The sequence below is a fragment of the Silene latifolia genome, chromosome Y (assembly GCF_048544455.1).
Source record: "Silene latifolia isolate original U9 population chromosome Y, ASM4854445v1, whole genome shotgun sequence".
NCBI lineage: Eukaryota > Viridiplantae > Streptophyta > Magnoliopsida > Caryophyllales > Caryophyllaceae > Silene > Silene latifolia.
The window spans coordinates 106,743,927-106,765,204 of NC_133538.1; the positions used below are offsets into that span (position 1 = coordinate 106,743,927).

The following is a 21,278-nucleotide window of genomic DNA, read 5'->3' on the forward strand; positions in this document are numbered from 1 at the left end:
CCAAGGTCTTCCTAGAAGTATGTTGAAGGAAGCTTCGATGTCCACTATTTGGAAGTTAACCTTTCGTTCAATTGGCCCTGTGGCTATGGTTAGGTTAACAAGTCCTACCACCTTTCGTCGTGTACCATCATATGCACGCACACCTTGATTGGTAGGGGTCCAATCCGACTCTTTCATGCCTAATTTGTATGCCGTTTTGAGGGGTATGACGTTGACCGCGGAGCCATCATCTACCAAGGTCATTGGCACGTTCTTCTTTAGACAAATTACAGTGATGTAAAGAGCTAAATTGTGACTAGCGCCAAAAGGTGGCAAATCTTCATCCGAGAAAGTAATAGGATTACTTAGCTTTGGTGATTCTTGGAAGACCAAGTCAACTACATCTTCGGGTGTCGAGTTATGTGCTATATTTAGTTTGGCTAAAGCTTGCAGTAAAGCTTGGCGATGTGGGAATGAGCTCTCTATTAATTGCCAGACTGAAAGATCAACCTTTGTCTTCTGTAATTGCTTGAGCAAATGGTCAGTGGAGTCCTCTTCGTTATCATTTGGTGTGATAACGTTGGTTGGTCCATTTTGAATAGTGCTTTGATATGGACGACTCGAGAGAGTTAGGTGGTCCACATCTTGGTCTTCACCGTTTTGGACAGTTTCCTTGACTAGGGAGTTCTCAATGAGGTACTCGTCTTCATCGTCGTCGGCCCAAACCCCATTGATTGTAGCTAGTTTCCTCATTCTCATGATTTCATCCTCTAGTCGTATGATTTGGTCGACTAGTTTATCTACCACGGCGACTATTTCTTGCATAGTGGCGTTTTGAGAGAAGATCAGTGGCATATGCTCTTTGGGTGTTGCGTTGGGATTGCGTAAAGTTGTCACCATATTTCCTAATTCCCAAACTTGTCTATCCACTCTTCTTGCCCATGTGATGAAATCGAAAATGGTAGGAGAGATAGTAGAATAGAACCTTTCATTCTCGATTGCATGGATTTTATCTTCGATTGGAGAAATGAAGTGTGAGCAATCTAAGGTAGATTCGTCACTTGTAATCACTAGAACTCCAAGAGGATTCTGAGTGTTGTTGGGTTTACCTCCCGGCGGTATTGGCAATCGACCATCTTCAATCATGTCTTGAAGCACATTTTTCAACTTGTAGCATTTTTCTGTGTCGTGCCCCTTGCCCCTATGGTATTCACAGTACGAGTTCTCATCCCAGAATTTGGATTTCCTTTCGGGTTCGGGAGTAGGCCCAATGGGTTGGAGTTTGCCTTGCTTCATTAACCTTTTTACAGCGTTGGAGTAAGTGTCCCCAAGATTTGTGAATTTCCTTGGTGGAGTAGTTTTCTTGGATGGCTTGAGAAGGTTAACTTCATCTGTCTTGCTAGTGGAGCCGTATGAACGACTTGTTGAACCTTGATATCCTCGACCTACTGTTTTGGACAAGAGTCCTTTACGGATGTCATCTGGTTCTCGAGATGCGTTCTCGGCTGAGTGGAGTCACTTGCGGGAGTGGCTTCACGCCCTAGTTTCGCCCTTCCTGGAACCCGCCACGGAAGGGGATGTGCACATTAATGGGACAGGGTTATTGCTCGGTATGATGAGCGGGGATTTGGTGGGTACGGCTGCGGTCCCCCACTGGCAGGGCTGGTCCAGTGGACAGTCGGTGACGAGATTGATTGGAGTGGGTGATTGTGTGTGACTGTTTGAGCTGTGTTGTTTACTGTACTGATGATTATATAAATTGTGTGATTAGTACTGACCCCGGTTAATGTTTTAAAAACTGTGGTGATCTATTCGGGGATGGTGAGCAGTTATTGAGCAGGTATGAGTCGAGTTACTGGGATAGCTGGGATGTGCCACGATCTGATGATAGAAGTCTTCCGCTGTAGCTAGTAGTTTAATGAACATTTTAGTTAGCTGATTAGATTGTTAATTTGAGACATGTATTCATTCTTTTTGTTTTGGTTTTGAGATTGTAACCTTTCACTAAAGTATTTATATTTAAACGTTGTTTCATTATTGTTTATTTGATTATCATTGCCTCGGGTAACCGAGATGGTAGCATCCTTATACCTGGGTGGTCCTGGTAAGGCACTTGGAGTATGGGGGTGTTACAGCTCGGCCACACCGGGGTACAAACCTTGTTACGTAGGGGAAGTGGGTGATAAATGTCTATCCACCGAATTCATGCTGATAAGGGATGAATCGGCTACACCGTGCCCAAGTTGATATGGATTTGGATCATGGACACATTTATTCGAAATTTGGGTTGAACTCAACAAAAGTATTCTCGACCATTGCCGGATGTGTTTTGGGCTAAAGATAAATATTAATGTAATTTTATCGACCAAGAGTTCTAAAAGTAGAATCGATTAAAAGGTTAATCCACCGAGTTATATTGATAAGGGGTGAATCGGCCACACCGTGCCCAAGTTAATATGAATTTGGGTCTTGGAATCATTTATCAAGTTGGGTAGAGGTCACTAGATAAATGCAATAAAACTTGTTTAAATTAACATTTACGAGTATTTATTATTATTTTGAAAACAACAAGTGTTTTATTCCATCTATTTTTGTTTTGTAGACCACTTTTATTTCTCATAACAAATGGCCGCACCAAACACCAATGCCAAACCTCTCACTAATGTTTCATGGCTCCGATCCTTCATGGATCATTGTAAACTTGAAAAGAATGGGTCAAATTTCCTCCGATTGGGATGCCCAACTCAAATTAGCCGCCCAAGGTGACGACAAGCTTCGTTACCTCATTGAGGCCTCTCCACCCGAACCTAATACTAGGTCGAGTGCCGCCACTAGGGAAGCATATGAGGCTTACCACAAAGAGTCCGCCGCTATGAAAAATGTGTTGATTTTTGCTATGGACGCGGATCTCCAAAGAAGAGCCTTTAAAATGGGCACCGCTTATGAAATCTATTCCAAAATTGTGACAATGTTCTCACAAGCACCGAGGATCGTCTAATATGAGGTGGCCTAGGCATTCTTTGATCTCGATTTCAAGGAGGGCCAAAAGGTTAGCCCTCACGTGCTCAAATTATTGGAGCTAGTCGAGACATTGAAACTTCAAAAGGTTGAAATCCCCAAGGAACTCATTGTTGATAGGATTCTTCACTCCTTATCCAAAGTCAAAGCATATATACAATTCCGGGTGAATTTCAATATGCAAGACAAGGACGTGTCTCTTGAAGAGTTTCACAAGTTACTTGTGTAAGCCGAAAGATACATGGGGCTAAATGTTAACCCACCTAAGGATGTGCTTAATATAAGCACTAAGAGCACGAGGAAGTTCAAGAAGAATGGGGAAAAGGGTAAGAGGCAAGCTCCCATGTCCACCAAGGCTAAGACTTTTGAAGCTAGCACTTCCAAAACCAAGAAGGGTCCTCTTGATAAATGCCATTATTGTAATGGTGTTGGACATTGGAAGAGGAATTGTTCCAATTATCTTGGTGACATCAAAGCTGGAAAAATCACTCCAGTAGGTAAATGACTATCCTTTCTTTTATGTTTCTAATTCAACTATGGTATTTTGATATAAAGTTGTGATAATGTATCCCCTTTTTATTGTAAATAGGGCCTCCTCCAAGAAAAGACAAGGGAAAAGAGAAGCAAGCTTGAGAAATCATGAAGGAGCTAGGAGTAGCTACCAATGAAGCTTGGCTTTTATTATTTTCTTTATTTTAATGTTACGAATTTTAGAACTATTTTGATTTCCGTGTTCGACATGAAAATGGTTGATACTTTATAAACAATGGTTGTATTTTGGATTATGGTGGCTTGGCTTGCAACCCAAGTCACCCCTTTTATCGTATTCGTTTGTTCTAAAAATTCGTCTTTATATGCTTGCACATAGAAACATATGATCATCTATTTAAAGTGATCCAATAGACAACTATAATGATGGGATTCATTATATATGTCCACAAGCTTGAGGCTTGTGTATGATCAATTATAAAGTGATGTTGAGTTGATGAACTCTCCTAAAGGAATGTCGATTGCCGAGTACACTCATCAAATCTAAAATCTATTAGTAAATCTATGAGATAATCCTCCTTCTACTTCAAAATCATTATTTGTGTCTCATAAGCTATCTTTGAATATCTAGTGTATTTATTCTAAAGATAGAGTGGGAGAAAAATGAAGACACAAAGAATACAAAGAATAATTTGTATGCTTGAGTAAATGAGATCTACGAAAGGAAGAATGATTTGTATACCAATATAGACAGTATACTTGAATAGATGAGCTCTCTGGTCTTGAGTAGATGAGATCTACATAATAAAGAGACCAAGTGAAGTAATCAAAAGAATATGTTCTTAAGATAACTACACGAGGAGACCAAAAGAAAGTTTTGAAAGAAAATGACTAAAGAAAAGTGTCAACAAGAGATTTGGCTAGTCTATGACCTACATATAAATAAGAGTTTCAATATTGATATTTACTTAAGAGCCTAAATGAAACAAAGTTGCATCCTTGAATATAAATGAGATTTATGCTTAAAAAAAGCAAAGAAAGATATGCCGATATCTACAAAAGCTAAGTTAATTGTTAACCACGCTAGTGTCATTACTTAACCTCATTATGAAAATGAAATGGTTAAACCTCCTTCCGAAAAGGGTATTTTGAGAAGGACGTGTATTAAATGGGATTTCACTTTTAAATAATGACATTGCTACGCATCATTATAAAAATGAATGAGTTAGAGATTAAAATCTCTTTTCATAAGTTTAAGATTGAAATCTTTTCAAAATAGGTATTTTGAAAGGATATGTTGGGAACATATATGGTTTTAATCTTAATAACTTGGCATAGCAAAATGTATTTCAATTCTTGAAATGTTTCGATTAAGTAGTCAATTACGAAACATGTGAAATTGAGTGGGAGTTTGAAATTATCATGTGAAGACATGAAATTTAGTGGGAGCAATCATCTTGTAAAACTTATAACTCATTACTCATTGAGAATGGCGAGCTAGTACTATCTTTCACAAAGAAGTATTTGAGTTTTCAATTCTGGATGAAAATGGACTAAGATGAATCCAATCACATCATGGGATTTTGGATAGGCATTGAGATATGCACATCAAATCAACGAGAAACGTAGGTTATTCATATCGATGAAAATGAAATTACCATAAGCAGTCATGGTCATTCATTGAACCTAAGAATGATTGATTACATGATTAAAATTACTAATGTTTCCGCCATTAGAATAATCATGCACATGTCCAATAATGAATCATATGCTTAAGAGCATGATGAGTCATTGGGAAGCCATAGAAGAATCGTCATGAATTCTCGAGAAGAACTAATGAGCTATTCTAGTGTTTGACAGAACACTTTGTTATGTGACAACAAGTTTCACATATTGAAGTTCGAAAACGCGTAAGGATTTATGAAAATCCTTAGCTATTTAAGCTAAAAGGAGAAATAAGAAGTTTGAGAAGAAACTTGGTTATAGTAAAAAGTTACTCAAAACTAGTATTTTCAAATTTGCTAGGACTTATGAGAAGTGCTAGGCTAATCATCTTGACAATTGTTACAAGATCCTACAAAACATATACCTGGTACATTATGAGTTGGAAGAACACTTGACTAGTGTAAGTTATATCGTCCACCATAATTCGTTTGTTATGTGATAAACAACAAGAACGTTCTTTCAAAGTAAAGAACCTAAAACTAGTTTGGGAAACTAGATATGTACTTGGTGAGATTCATGCTATCTAAGACAAACATGAAAATAAAGGAAAATGCAATTCAAGAGTTTGAACACATGGACACATTGTATGTTAAACTCATGTTGCGAGTAACTAGTGTTTACAGACTTATAATATACATCACAAGGTTGTAATATGGTATTGACTACCCGAATGTGATGTCAACATTTGTCGTTTGAGTTATTATTAACTCACCTTGTAATTTGTTACATCCAAACGGGTTGTAGAGACAATTGAACCCCGTTAAAGTGAACATGGATTAGCATTGTATTCGCCCATAGTCACTTACATGAGGTGACGTCTCGAAGTGACTAAAGTGTGATGTGATTGATGGCAAGTTCAAGTGCCATGGAGTCATGTGAGATGACTAGTCGATCACATAGGCAGACTGTTAGGAACACTTTGTCGGGATATTGACCGCTTATAGAGTTCTGGCAAATTTATATAGCCTGGTCGTGGCGAGAGCTACTATAGTATTCTAATGTGTTAATTCTTTTGACTAAAGATTGTTTGCCTAAGGTGGCACAGCTTCAGATTAACTTTGATTTATGTTACTACGACCTTCGTAAATGGGGTCAAACGGGTATATTTTGGGTTATGATGGCTGTGGCTAGTCGAAGGGAATAAGTGCGATAGGAATTGTCCACCCCTTGTCAGGGTTATAACAATATATCAGGGCCACTCGAGGAGTAATGAACTGGAAATGCGTGGCCACGCTCGGAAGGTATCTATGGTAGATAATTCTGGTCAATCAGTTATTCTCCAGATCGAGGAAACCACTCTCGATATGATCACTTGCAAGTACGACCTGAAAGACACCTTGCATTGAGTGGGAGATAGTAATAGGACAAGAGAATTGGTGATGCACACTTGTCGAAGACAAGTGGGAGATTGTTGGAATATGTGTCCTCCGACAATAATGCGATCACAACTGTCGATCATGATGATCACATGTTTAAATCTCATTTTAAGAATACATGTGGGATGTAATATTTTACAGTCAACTGGTCCACACATATCGGTAATGATTGGTTGACTAGAGTTTGACATTACTGTCGTGCGACGGTGGTGATCAGTTGATCCCCTTAGGTCATACCTATAGGGAAATACTCTTAATTGATTATTTAATTAATCGTATGCCGATACGAGTTAATTAAATTGCTTAAAATTGACGGATGATTTGTGAGTGAGATTAACGTGTCTTATTATAATTCGATTAAATTAGATACGGTCTAAGTAATTGAATTGTTTTATTACTTAGATAAAATTATTGTTTACGAAATAATTTGAAATTGAAATTGAATGAATAATTTATTATAAATACAAGACGTTGTAATTTATAATTTGATAAACCGTTTTGGTACAAGTAATTACGAACTACTAGTCGATTTTATAAATGACATATTTTATGTATGTTGATTTTTAATATGTTAAAAATACATTACAATTTCATAAGTCAAGTAACATGTCACATATGTTACAATTGACAAATGACAAAATAAAATGGACCCTCCATTTTATGTCATATGTGCCGAAAATGGAGGGAGTATAAGGTTTAATTTGTGTTAATTATTTTAAGTGCAAAACAAAATGATTACATACCTATTTATAGCCATGCAAGTCTATTTTCTTGGGAAGAAAATGAGCACCATGCATTGGCTCACCCCTCCCTCCCCACCGGTTTTCAAAAGAGAAATATAGAGGGTTTTTCCTCTAATTTTTCATTCACTACTTCACAATATAATTTCTAGTGTAAGAAATATTATCATTCTCTCTACACCTTGTGAAAACTTAGAGAAATAAAATCCTCATAAATCTTTCCTCTCTTGGCCGAAAAATACAAGAGAGAACAAAATTTATTTTGTGTCAAATTTTAAGTAAGACTTGTATTATTTCTAGTATAAAATAATATTAGTTATTAGGGGTTTTCCTTGGGTATTTACATTTGGGAGAGGTTCTATTTTGGACCTTTTGTTCATCCATTATTAGTAAAGCTCAAGAACTAACAAGAAGGAGATCTTGTTGGTGCCCTAATATCCGAAACCTCAATGTAAGATTGACGATTTCTTCTTTTATCTTGTTTTAGTTTGCATGCATAAGATCTTCCATTTATTTTATGACTAAATAGATTCTTTCATGTATGAATATGTAAATTAATGAGATTAATGATTCTAACACGATCGACCACAATTATCACTCGATCGAGTGATTGGATGGACTATTTCACTCGATCGAGTAGAAATTTCACTCGATCGAGTGTCTGGATAACACGCAGCAAGGATATCGTCTAGAAATTCGTCCAAATCATCATCCAGGGTATTATCATCTGTCACAACCCCGTCTTCTGGTACTTTTGGCCCCTCATGAGCAAGGCCACTTTTGAGATTCGTTGCATTAACTGGGTCGCGTGTCGGTGGATGGTTAGCTTGGTCTTTCGCGAGTGTCAATTGTGCGACTTGTTCCCTTAACTCCATGATAACAGTTTCATTCTTGCTACATTTCTCCCCAAACTGTTGTGTTAAGTTCAACATCAAGGATTTCAGTTCGGCAATTTCCTCGTTTGTAGAAGGAGAGACCGGCTGCGGCGCCGGCGTAGAAGGAGTAGAAACATTTTTCATTTCTTCATATAATTGAGAGAAAGGAACTCCTTGCTTGTATTTCTGATAAGCAAGGACGCGCTCTATGCTAGCCAGAAAATCAATAGGGTTATGCCCCTCCATGCCACATCTACCACATATCTCCACATGCTCAGTAATTGAACAAACCTGTGCACTCTCACCCATAGTCTCCGTAATCTCCACATTACCAGGCTTTTGCTAGGACTTTCCACTACAGCTGCAGCCATGTCGTTTACTTGCCCACTCCCTCGGGGATTTCCATATTCTGCAACATGGATAGCCATCTCTTCAATAAGACGCCACCCTTGATCATCTTCCACATTTTTAGTGAAACTCCCCTTAGCTACACTATCAAGAATAGCTCTCTGGTTCCGATATAACCCGTTATAAAATTGGGTGCAAAGGAACCAACGCTTGAACCCGTGATAAGGCACAGAACGGACAAGCTTCTTGAACCTAGTCCAAGCCCCATCCAAGTCTTCAGTGGAAAATTGCTAAAAAGAAGTAATCTGAGCTCTCAAGGCATTGGTGCGCTGCGGTGGGAAATATCGCCTGTAAAAGGTCAAAGCAAGAGAACTCCAGACGGTTACACCGGCTGCCTCCCTATCTAGATCCCTCAACCATTCCCGGGCATCATCAGCTAAAGAAAAGGGAAAAAGAACTCCCTTCACTTTGTCTTGTGTCACCCCAGCAGTAAGAGGAATGGTAGAGCAATACTCCGTAAATAGCTCTATATGCCTGCACGGATCTTCTTCAGGTACCCCCCTAAAGAGATTTCTCTCGACCAGCTGTATGTAGGATGAGTGGATTCCAAAGCTTCCCGACGCAGTAGTGGGTAGTAAGAAACCTTTTGGGAGGGAATCCATATTAGGCTCTGAATGGCTGGCTATATTCGGCATTCTGGCAGACAGAGTTTACAAAGCAGAGCAGGTGTGACGATGTTCTCTTATAGAACAGATAACCTGCAAAACTAATCAAAAACTTCGCAAAAATGAGACCAGTCTCAAGGAATAAATTCCTTGAGACGAGAGACGAGAGACAAACTTAAATAAAGCAACAAAATTGCGCTACCTCCCCGGCAACGGCGCCAAAATTTGACAGAGCAGTCGTATACCTATCAAAAATAACCAACAGGCTCTAACTAATATAGCTAGGGAAGTCGGGTCGATCTCCACAGGGAGATAGGAAAATGTCGGCTTTGTCTAAGTTCGTCACGGTAACCAAAATGGGGGTTTTAATTGGGTTGTTGTTCTAAACTAATGAGAATGAGAAAGAGAAAAAGGCAGAAAAAAAGGATTAAGCAGATAAAGGGAAAGCAGCTAAGACTGTCGGTTCACCATGATCATTTAGTCAAGCAATCTAGGTCTCAGGTCAATGCAAGTATGGTCAGAGGAGTAGTGAATATCTCCTTCCGGTCTCAATTCTCCCTAAAGCACAAATAGCTTAGCTTCTGCCCTCACTACAGTGCCCTAATGTTCACTACGAGTCTCGCCCTTTCCAACCTTCCGGTCTAGGTCAAGTTTTACTACGATAAAATGACTAATTGCGTCGACACAATTAGACAGAAACAGTTAACTGCAGCGATTAACAACAGAGACCACACAAGCACAAAACCTAAAATGGCAATTACTATCCCTTCATAATCATGGATCCCCTAGTCTTAGCAAGGGAAATTAGCTATGCATCACCATCGAATTAGCAACAATAACATATAGACGACAAGAATTAAACATGATAATAATTAAATGAAAAGAAAACAAATAGCAATAGAAAAATAAAGGAATAGATGAAATAGAAGCAATGAAATAAATTAAGAATAAGAACAAGAATTAAAAGGGAATAATAATACCGAATACAAGTTCCGGATCCGAGTAGAAAGGAGTAGAAGAAGAGTAAAATGAAGAAGCAGTAGAAAAAGATAAAAGTCTAAGTGAATGATGACTGAGTGAGGAAGAGTTACGCAGTCTACTGTATTTAGTAGCATACGAAAATCTCCCCCTTAAACCTAATCCATAGCTTAATTACAAAAGCCCATACGAAATTAGGCGGAAAAACTCTTATACCGGCAAAACCACTCGATCGAGTGGAAATAAACCACTCGATCGAGCAACTAAGCGACAATCCTTTCGATCGAGTGGAAATAAACCACTTGATCGAGTAACTCCTTGTATTGCCTTCTTGATTGGATACTCAAACTGCTCGATCAAGTAACCTTCAGTATATAAAGCATTCGATCGACTAGAAAAGTAGTCGATCGAGCTATTTTGGCACGCTAGACACTATGACACCTTCCAAAACCAGCTCACGCGTCTTCAAAGTGATAGATTCCAAGCTCCGGCTCCTTGTTCTCAATAAATGCATGCAAATGGGATGAGTTTAGGCTCGATTTATCTCCTATTTGGTTTATTCCTGCAATTTACACAAAACGAACCAAAGTAGAATATTCGGGGGTATTTGTAGCTAATTGCCACATAAATAGTACATAAATGCGTGTAAAAATGAGGTAAAAACCTTATATAAAATACACGCATAATTTCACTTGTGATGACCCTTTTCTGTGTGCATTTGTTACATATACTTTAAATAATGATAGTCATAAATAAAGGAATTATTAAGGAAAATCTGATTCTCGTACTGAATTTTCTCCTGCACATATCATGTTAATATTTTAAGCACTTTTAAGTAGATTATATTTCCTGAATGCAAAAAATTATAAATTAAGTACCAAAAGACAGCCCATTGAGTCTGGTGTTTCACTTGTGGCAGCACTCATTTCCTATTTTTAAAATGTTAAAATTGTTAGCTGAACGATTTCTGATATTTGGTAAATTTAAATAAACAATTTAAACTGCTTTATTACCTCTATCATTTTGTATTGTTTAGTCCATGCTTCTATATGTCTCAAATCATCACTGTAATCCACAATAGTGTAGCACCTTGAACTTAATTCCAAGTTGTACCTTTTGTCAACTATTAACTTGAGTACATACTTCTTTTGTAACATTGAAGTTAGTTCTTGTGGCACTCCAAGCACATCCCCTTGCTGTGTATATTTTAATGTTTAGAGAACCTTATTATGCTATGATTAAGATTATATGTAACAAAAAGTATTAGTGTGTAATGTAATTTAGTGCTCATACCTGTTTTAGTTTGTCTAAACATTCCAAAGGAGTCTTTGCAACCTTCTTTTTGATTTGTTTGTCATACATGATTAAGTTTGCCTTCACTCCACTATCATCGTTGATTAAAAATCTGACCATAAATATGCATGTATCAAATATTGTTATTACGTAAGATATTTATGTATACATAATTATATCGTAGAATAAATATACCTTGTGGCTCTATCTTCGCTACCCTCTTCATGTGCAATACAACTTTCGTCTGAGCAGTACCATTTGCCATGTCTCTTACCAACTGGGCTTGTACACTTTTGGCATATATTACGGTACCATCCAAAAGTGTCATCTATTTCAGTTAAGTATGCCACTGTCACATACTTGCCAGCCTGTGTTGTTGATCTGATTTTAGCAAGTATTCAAAAACTAAAGTAATGATTAATAAGGTTTGTGTATCACGTATATGCTAACCAATTCAGTACACATGATTTCATGCAGTGTCTTGCAACTATCATCCAATATTGTCTTGTTCTTGCTTTCAACAACTCCTTTGCTTCTACCAGGCCTTGCTGTTAATCTGCATTATTTGGTGTGTTAGATGAAGTAAGCTTGTATCGGTATTTTTTTATGTTTAAAAAAAATTTTGTTTTTTATGTTCCCACCTTGTCCTAATATCGTGTGCCTCTGGTATGTCCGGATTAACATAAATCTTGGTCACATCGTCTACAGTTGATAGACGAATATGTCCTCCTATAATTCGAAAGAAATAAGCAAATATTTAGTGTGAATTTAAATTGAAGTAATCTGGAAAATCTGGGAAATAGTGTTTATTTTAATGAACTGGGCATGTATCCTAGACGTTACCTTTTGTGACTACCCTTTCCACGCATTGTAAAACAATAACTGATTTCTCGGACTTGTAGCGAAGATTTGTTGCTATATGTTCACCGTCTTTAGTGTATGGCCCCCACGACCAAAATGATAATTGAGTATCAATGCAATTTGATAAGGATTGTTTTGATAAGTAATGTGACATTTTTTTGAAATCAACTTTGAAATTATGTTGAGAATCGAAAATAATATTAGTCTTACTTTTGATTTCCCAAGTCTAGTGCCATTCTTTTGTAGTTGTTATGTACAAAGATAGCTTTGTAGTCATCTACTCCTGCTATGACATCTATAATAATATAAAATTTATTTAGTAAATTGTACATAAAATATTAAATTCATTGTGCTAAGCATTCAATATGAGTTTAAACAACATTTAAAAAATGAAGGTGCTAATGATGATACCTATTAGTTGCCTTCCTTCTAGTTTGTTACTAATGATATCTTCATAACCGACAAACTTAAAACCATGCTTTGGAATTAAGCCACCCTCTATTTCATCAATAGTTGTCCATGTACCAAATCTGATCCGACACTTGTGTGTTGTTGCAAGGTTGAATCCGTGGTTACGAATTGTTTGGAATCTTCCAATTTTGTATGTCTTCCCTTCCTGAATTCTTCCATCGTATTTCTTAATAAGTGATTTCGTGATTAATCCTTGAATAAAATTTTTCCCTTCATCAACCAATAAAAATTCAACTTTATGAAAATACCCTTTTCCTTGATTGTTCCAATCATCTTTCTTCCATTTCCTTAATTCTTCCATCGCATTTCTTAATAAGTGATTTAGTGATTAATCCTTGAATAACATTTTTCTCTTCATCAACCAATAAGAATTCAACTTTATGAAAATACCCTTTTTCTTGATTGTTCCAATCATCTTTCTTTCATTTCCTTATCACCCTTGCTTTTATGTATACATTAAAGTCTCCTTCTTGAATTTCATCAATCGTTTTTTGGGTAGGTTGCTCCATTGTTGGATGTATTTTGTTAATGTGTTTATTTGGAAATAAGTGGCTGGAAAGGTTGGCTGGAAAGGTTTGATGATTATATGGAGAGAGTTAAGTATTGGTTTTGGGTAGTGTGGGGGGAGTTAATTGATAATGGCAGATTGTGGATTGTGAATGTAGTAGTAGTAATGTGGTATGATGTGTGAGAAGTTATTTATTTAATAATCTGTAATTTTAATTTAATTACTTAATTTACTTCAATTTAATTAATAATTAATGTTATCCATTATTATCATTATTGTGTATGTATTTTCAATGAACTACACTATATTAATATTAATATTCCGATTCTTATTGTGTTATAGTGGACATTCTGAGATTTTATAAAAGTTCGATATCGATGATGAATGGGGGTGAATGAACTCAGGTTTGTTAGCGTTGAGGTAGGTATGATTACTATTGGCAGCTAACTAAAATGCCACCCCACAAAAAGTGGTATGGCGGCATTTAGTTATTGTTACCGAGTTTTCATTAAATCTCGATGATGAGTGGTATCATACCGATCTGAGAGATCTTTTATATTTTTTCATTTTTATTTTAATTATTTGGTTTTTTTTTTGCTTTATAATTTATATTTCTATGTTTATTTAATTGTCTTTTTTTTTTCTCGTCTTGATATAAAGCAAAACAAAATGGAAGCAAAGGTCGTCCAACGTTTGATGAATCTAACGGATTGTATTTTGTATTTATCTGTCTCTAATTTAATTTATGATTTTTAGATTTTATTGATGTAGTTGTTGAAATTTGTAATAATGTAATTTTATTTATTTTTTAGATTTTAAATATCGTTTTTGTATTAGCAGCCAGAATCATTTGACGGATTTACGCCAAATATCTGAATCTGAGTTTCTCTATTGCTCAATGTAGGGAGAGTAATTAATTCATGAAATTTTGGTAGGGGCCAACGTAATGTGTAATTTTTAATATTTTGTCAAGCTCATAGACATTTATTGTAATTTTGTTATGTAAATAGATTTTGAATTAGATTTTTTTATTAGTCGGTAGAATATTTACACAGAATTAATAGCAACTATTTTCAAAGACGGAAATTAGCAAATGTGGAGAGAGAGTAATTAATTCCCCAAAATTTTGTAGGGGTCCACCACTGCTAAATTTAAGCAACCAATAGAAATCCAAAGAAAAACCTAGCTTTTATACTAGGTAGATTGTGAATATCGCACTATAAAACACATATTCATTAAACAACATTGTCATAGTGTCACATCGTGAATCAATATATATAACTAAACGAGGTTTTTTTTTTCTAATTATACTATTAGAATTAGAATTAGGAGATAATTAATTATTTACAATTTTTCTATTATAATTAGAAATATAATTTTCCTAATAGAAATGAGAATTAATTAATTATTATACAATTTTATTATTCGAAATAGGAAATAAATTAACAATTTATTAAGGCTTTTTTTCCTAATTATACTATTAGAATTAGGAGATAATAATTATTAGAAATTTTCTATTATAATTAGGAATATGAATTTCCTATTAGAAATGAGAATTTATTAACTAATTATTTTACAATTTTATTATTAGAAACAAGAAATAAATTAATTATATACAATTTATTAATATTAAAAAATTATTCATTAGTATTTGTTCACTTTTTATTAAATTAGAAGAAAAAAAACATTTGATATATTTATAATTTCCAATTTTATAACAACGTCCAATTAAAAAAAATGAGGTATTGTGAGGCTAAAAGGCCCTAGGCCGAACTGGGTTGTGACAAATGTGCATGCATAATACGTACTACATGGAATTTACTCATGTAAAGAGTAAATTGAATGCTGAAATATGCCCTACGTCTTCTGTTATTGCTAATGTCATATTTAATTATACATAATAAGAAGTTTATTTTTTAAATGTCATATGTATTTCTCCTACTAATTTTAAAGTTACTTCCCTCACAATACACATCAACTTCTATTGATAATTTATTATTATATTATTTACATTCATTTGTCATTATATAAAAGTAGATTAATCAAAATTTAAATAAGATATTCATAAATTATTGATAAGTACAAAGTTTGATATCTATTTTTCAAGGAGTATTAAAAGATAAAGAAAGTTACTGCTAATTTGCGAATCGATATATAATATTATGACAAATGAGTAAATGTTTTGAAAAACTTTATTGTGCGATTGTTTTACAATTTAAAGTAAAAATGGTACCACGAGTAATAAAAATAGATTTGAATGAGGCTTGAAGGTAAATTAGATACACTTATTATAGAAATATGTATAAGGTTAAGATTCCATTCAAGCAACGATCAACTTTAAAAAAAAGTCATGAAAAACACATAAAAGGGTAAGAGTAGTCTTTCCCTAACATAGCGAAGACCGTCCCTCTCTAATTTTTCTTCTGACAAATTTACATGCATAAAAAACGGTTGTATTCAATTATATGGAGCAAACTAATCATTATTGATGCTATATTTTTTTTTGTGTGTGTAAATTGAGCACATCATCACTATAATTTAGCGAGAGATACGAATTGGGGAAGGGTAAGACATATTCGGCATGCATAATACGATGCTTTAATCACCTTTAGGCAAAAATATAAAAATAAATGAAAAAATTTAAACCTAAAAGGGGGTCACGTACTTGCCAAAACTTCTATAGTTCTCTACTGCATTAATATTCTCATGAAGTTTATGACATTTATTTCATATTAATAAAAAAAATGATTATACTGCTTCGTACAATTTGTGATTTATAACTTTTAGCTAACTTATTTGAATTTGCTTAAATTTATATATTTAAAGTGAAGAATATTAATTATAAATATGATAAAGATAAAGTTTGATCTTTAATTTTCTCAGAGATAAAAAAACTCATTTTTTATTTTCTTATAATATACTAATTAAAGATCATAATGTAAAACAGGAAATTACAACACAATCTACTATTCCAATATGTCGATGATCAACACTCAAAATAGCACATTTGTTATTTAAATAGTGTAAAAACTCTCAAAATGCTAAAAAAAATGTTCAATCTGTCGTTATCAAACAAAACCTAAGTTTTGCATTTTTTTTTTGTCATGTTCAACTTAATCTTTACGGGATGTAAAAATGATGAAGTTCAGAAAGTAGCGGTTAGTTTTCTATTAGTTAGATGGACTTTTCAAGAGAGAGATAAAAGCTTTGTATTTTAGACCGTTTTATGTGTGAACCGAAGGGATTAAGTGGTGGGCTGAAGGTTGTTTCGAGTGGAAATGAGATTGATTGCGACGAGTTGGTTGACTAAAGTTTTTCCTTACTAGATCTAGAAAGGGGATAATAATTATGAGATAATAAAATTTGAAGAAAAAAAGGACAATAAAAATAAGATGGAGGTAGTAAGATTTATATTTGCAAAATGAAATAAATAGCAAAGTTCGTGTATATATATAATTGTGGACAGCGGGCCGCCCACGGGGGCGCTTGGTGAGAAACGAAACAAGCGTTTGCATTTTGTATGGAGTCGCCACCAATTTTTATGGGAAATTGGAACCGTTCGAATACCTCGTGTCATGTCAAGACACAAAGTAGAGACATGAACACTAAGCAATCGTTACCCTTAGCATTCTATGTCTAGAATGACTCTCGTGGATGCCAATGAACACGGGTGTTCACAGATATCTGGAGTAAGGGGTGAGGGTACGTATTAGGAAGCTCTTTTGATCGAACACCTAATCCCGCCCGCCTCGATAGCGGCCTCTACTAATGATTAGGGAAGTTATTCGTACTTGATGTATCGTCGGCTATATGCATGCAATGCAACATCCAAGTTTTAATCCTAGCATGTGAGAATTAGACTAAGTCGGTTGATACGTAATTAGCACACAATTGGGTCGAAGTAGGATTTAATGTTGATTTACATGTGAAGACATACAAACAATAAAAGAAATACAATAATTATAAATTAAAATAATGAAAATTACAATAATTACATTGGATTAGGCGATTTATGTCGAAAATACCTTCAAAACGGATAATTTGAGAAAAAGAATAAAAGAAGGAATTACGAACAGGAATTAGCGTGATATTACGGATAATAGTTAGTTAATACGTAGTCTAAACAAACTAGGTCAAGGCAGAAACGGAGTTCAGGGACAGAACTCAGCCAGGAACAGGCGCAGCAGAGCTGCGTCTTCTGGAATAGGCGCAGCAGACGCTGCGTCTGTTCCTTGGCTCAGTTCTGGCTGTGAAGCCGTAATTGCAAGCCGTTAATGTCGATTGGTGATTTTAATGATCAATTGACGATATTTACTCGGATGAAAGTGATTAACAGGTTATTTAACACATGAATAGGTCATAAAAACAGTAGAACATGAATGAGATGGATGCAAACGGATTAATTACACGATGAAACAATGATAAAAGTGATAAATATTAATGAGTCCTCTATTGAAATCAATTAACTAACATTAGATGCAACGGATTAATGACGAATATGCGATGAACACGACAAAAGACAGATTAAACTATATCAAGGACGAATTCCAGAAACCCAATATGAACAAATTGAATCTCTACAACCCGGAATTGAATTCAATGACGAAAACCCGCAAATATGGATTACTTGGGATTTAAGTCGGATTTATGACAATTAAAACATATTAAAGACGATGATTATGATACATGTGAATTATTATGACATTAAGACAAAGAATTAACAGACGAACAAGCAAAAGAAAGATCTTGAGTACGAATTACAGAGGACAAACGAAGAAGAAAGGAAGCAGGAACTGCGGCAGCCTCACGAAGAGGCGCAGCAGGAACTGCGCTCCTTCGAAGAGGCGCAGCGATTCTTTGCGTCCTTTCTCGACGGTTACCTACTGGAAATCCGCAAAAACAGGTTTTAACAAAGGGTTTTAGAAATCGATTTTAACGGTATTTTCGACGTAAACCTTACAATGATGATACGATAATTAAAATACAATAAATAAAAGAGGAATTGACACCCTCAGACTTACATGTTGACGAAACGAGAAGAACTAAGATATCGATTAGTGAATGCTCGACGCGAATGCAAAGAGAGTGCCCTCGTAAGAGGAAAACGATTGATTAATTAAGTTGATTGAGTGTAGTTGGTCAAATTGGTCGGTCATGCAACGGAGAGGCTGGTACTTGGAAAGATCCGAGCTTACGTGGTCGAAAGTTCAAGCACGTAGGCGCCAATAAGTAAGAACAAAGTCTAGAATGCAAAGGGAGAAGAGAAGGGCGGACACTCGCGTGAGAAATATGAGGAGCGAAGGCTCCTATTTATACTAATCACACGACGGAATTAGGGTTTCGGAGACTCTTTGGAAGTGAATCTCGGAAAGATATAAAAAAGATACGTGAAACATGCAGAAAAGGGCCTGGGAAGAGGCGCAGCAGCCACTGCGTCTCTTGGAAGAGGCGCAGCGCTTTCTGCGTGTTCCCGGAGGTTTCCTCCTGCTGAAGAAAGATTTCCGCGTTTGAGTTATGGTAGGACGGAAATAATTCGATTTCCTTAATATCTTATATGAATATTACGGGATATTATTTGCCAAAAGATAAAATTTGTGAAGTATGGAATAGAAATATCCTAACATTCCGAACATTCGACTCGGGATTTAACGGTTATCGAAAAATGGAGACGGTTTTTGACCCGGACTCCGAATGTACTCTAATTACTGCCAAAACGACCGTATCGGTACGTAGATGACAACTAAGAGGTAGACATTTAATATTTGAGCAATCACTTGACGATAATCTTACGAACTGTCACCAATCGTTCAGCGTATCAAACATGCGGCCCAATCATCACCGGGTGGTTTGCGGGAGATGCAGAAATGAGGTATCTACATTCATACTTATTCAGTTTACAAACATAGTACCCAAACACTTTGTTTGGGTATTTGGAATGGAGGTAGGGTAGGGGATGAGAAAAAGACTAGGAAGGGAAATGGAGAGAGATAAGAGGGAATATTGCTTCTTAAACTTTTCTTTGTTGAAGAAGAAATAAATTGTCTTCAATAAGGGAGATGAGGAACAATATATATCATCTGGAGTAAAGATTGGCGTTTCATGGAGGTGAATGTGATTTATGACTTCTTAGATGTAAAACGTAGCAGAAAGGTAGTGATAGTGGTAGTGGATTGTAGGTTGTTTCAAGTAGTAAGAACTAATAACAGTGGCTAATGTTTTATTTTGCGGGTAAATTAGTAGGGTGAAGGGAGGGTGTATTTGTGGAAGGGTGATGAGTTTAACGAGGATAGTGATAATAAATAAGGTTATTTATCGGCAAAATATTGCTTGCATTAAAACATATAGGTAACATGAATAATAACATGAAACCTCAAAAGATCATACTAATAAACTTAATCTTGACCCCATCAATCCAAATTAAATTAAAATCTTAATTCTAACAACATTGTCGAGAGCAAGGATTAGTTTCCATTGGATTGTAGATTTTTTTAGAAGTAGGGGTTTAGTTTTTCACTTGGTTCGATAAATTTGAGAGAAGTTTCGAAGACAATGATCGATCTTTCAAGGAATGAGATTGTTTTAGATCATGTGTGTGAATAGGCAAGAAAATAGTGGTCTGCGTGAAGAATTTTGTTTCAAATGAGAAGATGGTGGGGGGGGGGGGTGGGGGGGCAAGACTATTGTTATATGGGGGGGTGTCATAAGTAGCCCCAGCCATGTACTATTGCGTTGGAATTTGGTTCACATTCAAAGGTACGTCTATAGTTTGACCGGGAGATATGATATTTAACTACCTGTAAATGTTTTTACGTAACTACCATTTGACCCAACAATGATTTTTGTTTTCCTTGACCAATTGAAAAATAAACGGGTATTAATGAACAAAATTTAAACTCTCTCAGTCCCAAGTATCATATATATAAACTTCATATTGATTTTATTTTCTTAAAAAAACAACATTGTCGAGAGCAAGGGTTAGTTTACATTGGATGGTGGATTTTTCTAGAAGTACGGGTTTAGTTTTTCACTTGGTTGGATAAATTTGAGATAAGTTTCGGATACAAGGATCGATCTTTCAAGGGATGAGATTGTTTTAGATCATGTGTGTGAATAGGGAAGAAAAATAGAGGTTTGCGTGAAAGATTTCGTTTCAAACGAGAAGATGGGGGCCAAGACTATTACTATAGGGGGGGGGGGGTGTTCATAAGCAGCCCTAGCCATGTAGCATTGTGTTGGAATTTGGTTCACCTTCAAACGTACTTCTATAGTTTGACCGGGAGATACGACATTCTAACTACCTCTAAATGTTTTTACATAATTACAATTTGATCCGGCAATGATTAAATTATGGTTGTTATTCGAAAGAAGGAGATTTGTTGCATCATTGAGTTGATTATGCAGAGTAGATATTATTGTTTTCCTTGACCAATTGAAAAACAAAAAGGTATTAATGAACAAATTCTAAAACTATATTTCCAAGTATCATATATATAAACTTCATATTGGTTTTATTTTCCTAAAAAAATATTTTATTAATCAAACACTCTTTTATTCTTATGTCAATATTATGTTAACGGGAATTATTTGTTGGTCATGCGGCATACATAAAATCTTAGACATGAACGATGTACTATATGTCTATATTACATTTTATTGTGAAATTTATCACACATTATTTTAATATCCGTGCAACGCACGAGCAAGAAAATTAGTGTAACACTATATAACACTTAAACCGAATCTACATAGTATAAAAGCCAAGTTCTTTCTTGGCTTTCTATTGGTTGATGAGATTCAGAAAATTAGAAGCATATGGGTCCCCCCACATTTTATACACCAATTAATTACCCTCTCTCCTCTCCTCTCCTTAATTCTTTAAATGTCTCCTTAATTCTTCAAATGTCGATTCTTAATTTTAGATGTTCTTTTAGTTGAACTTTATATTGTTTGAT

At 35.5% G+C, this 21,278-nt stretch overlaps 1 protein-coding gene across 1 annotated transcript; it reads right to left on the reverse strand.

Annotated features, from left to right (window-relative positions):
* Positions 1-10,914: 10,914 nt before the first annotated feature.
* Positions 10,915-13,119, reverse strand: LOC141628694 (uncharacterized). The gene is made up of 8 exons (XM_074441800.1): positions 12,759-13,119; positions 12,558-12,642; positions 11,937-12,042; positions 11,682-11,854; positions 11,487-11,598; positions 11,207-11,389; positions 11,072-11,122; positions 10,915-10,992 (listed from the first exon to the last, which is right to left on the reverse strand). Exons 1-8 carry the CDS (start codon positions 13,117-13,119, stop codon positions 10,915-10,917), a joined length of 1,149 nt encoding a protein of 382 aa, XP_074297901.1.
* Positions 13,120-21,278: the final 8,159 nt, after the last annotated feature.

Coding starts and splice junctions, on each gene's coding strand:
- LOC141628694 (XM_074441800.1), bottom strand. CDS start 13,119: ATGGAAGAATTAAGGAAATGGAAGAAAGATGATTGGAACAATCAAGGA. Junction 11,599..11,681: donor AGCGAAGATAGAGCCACAAG/GTATATTTATTC, acceptor ATTTATGGTCAG/ATTTTTAATCAACGATGATA. Junction 11,123..11,206: donor AACAATACAAAATGATAGAG/GTAATAAAGCAG, acceptor TTTTAAAAATAG/GAAATGAGTGCTGCCACAAG.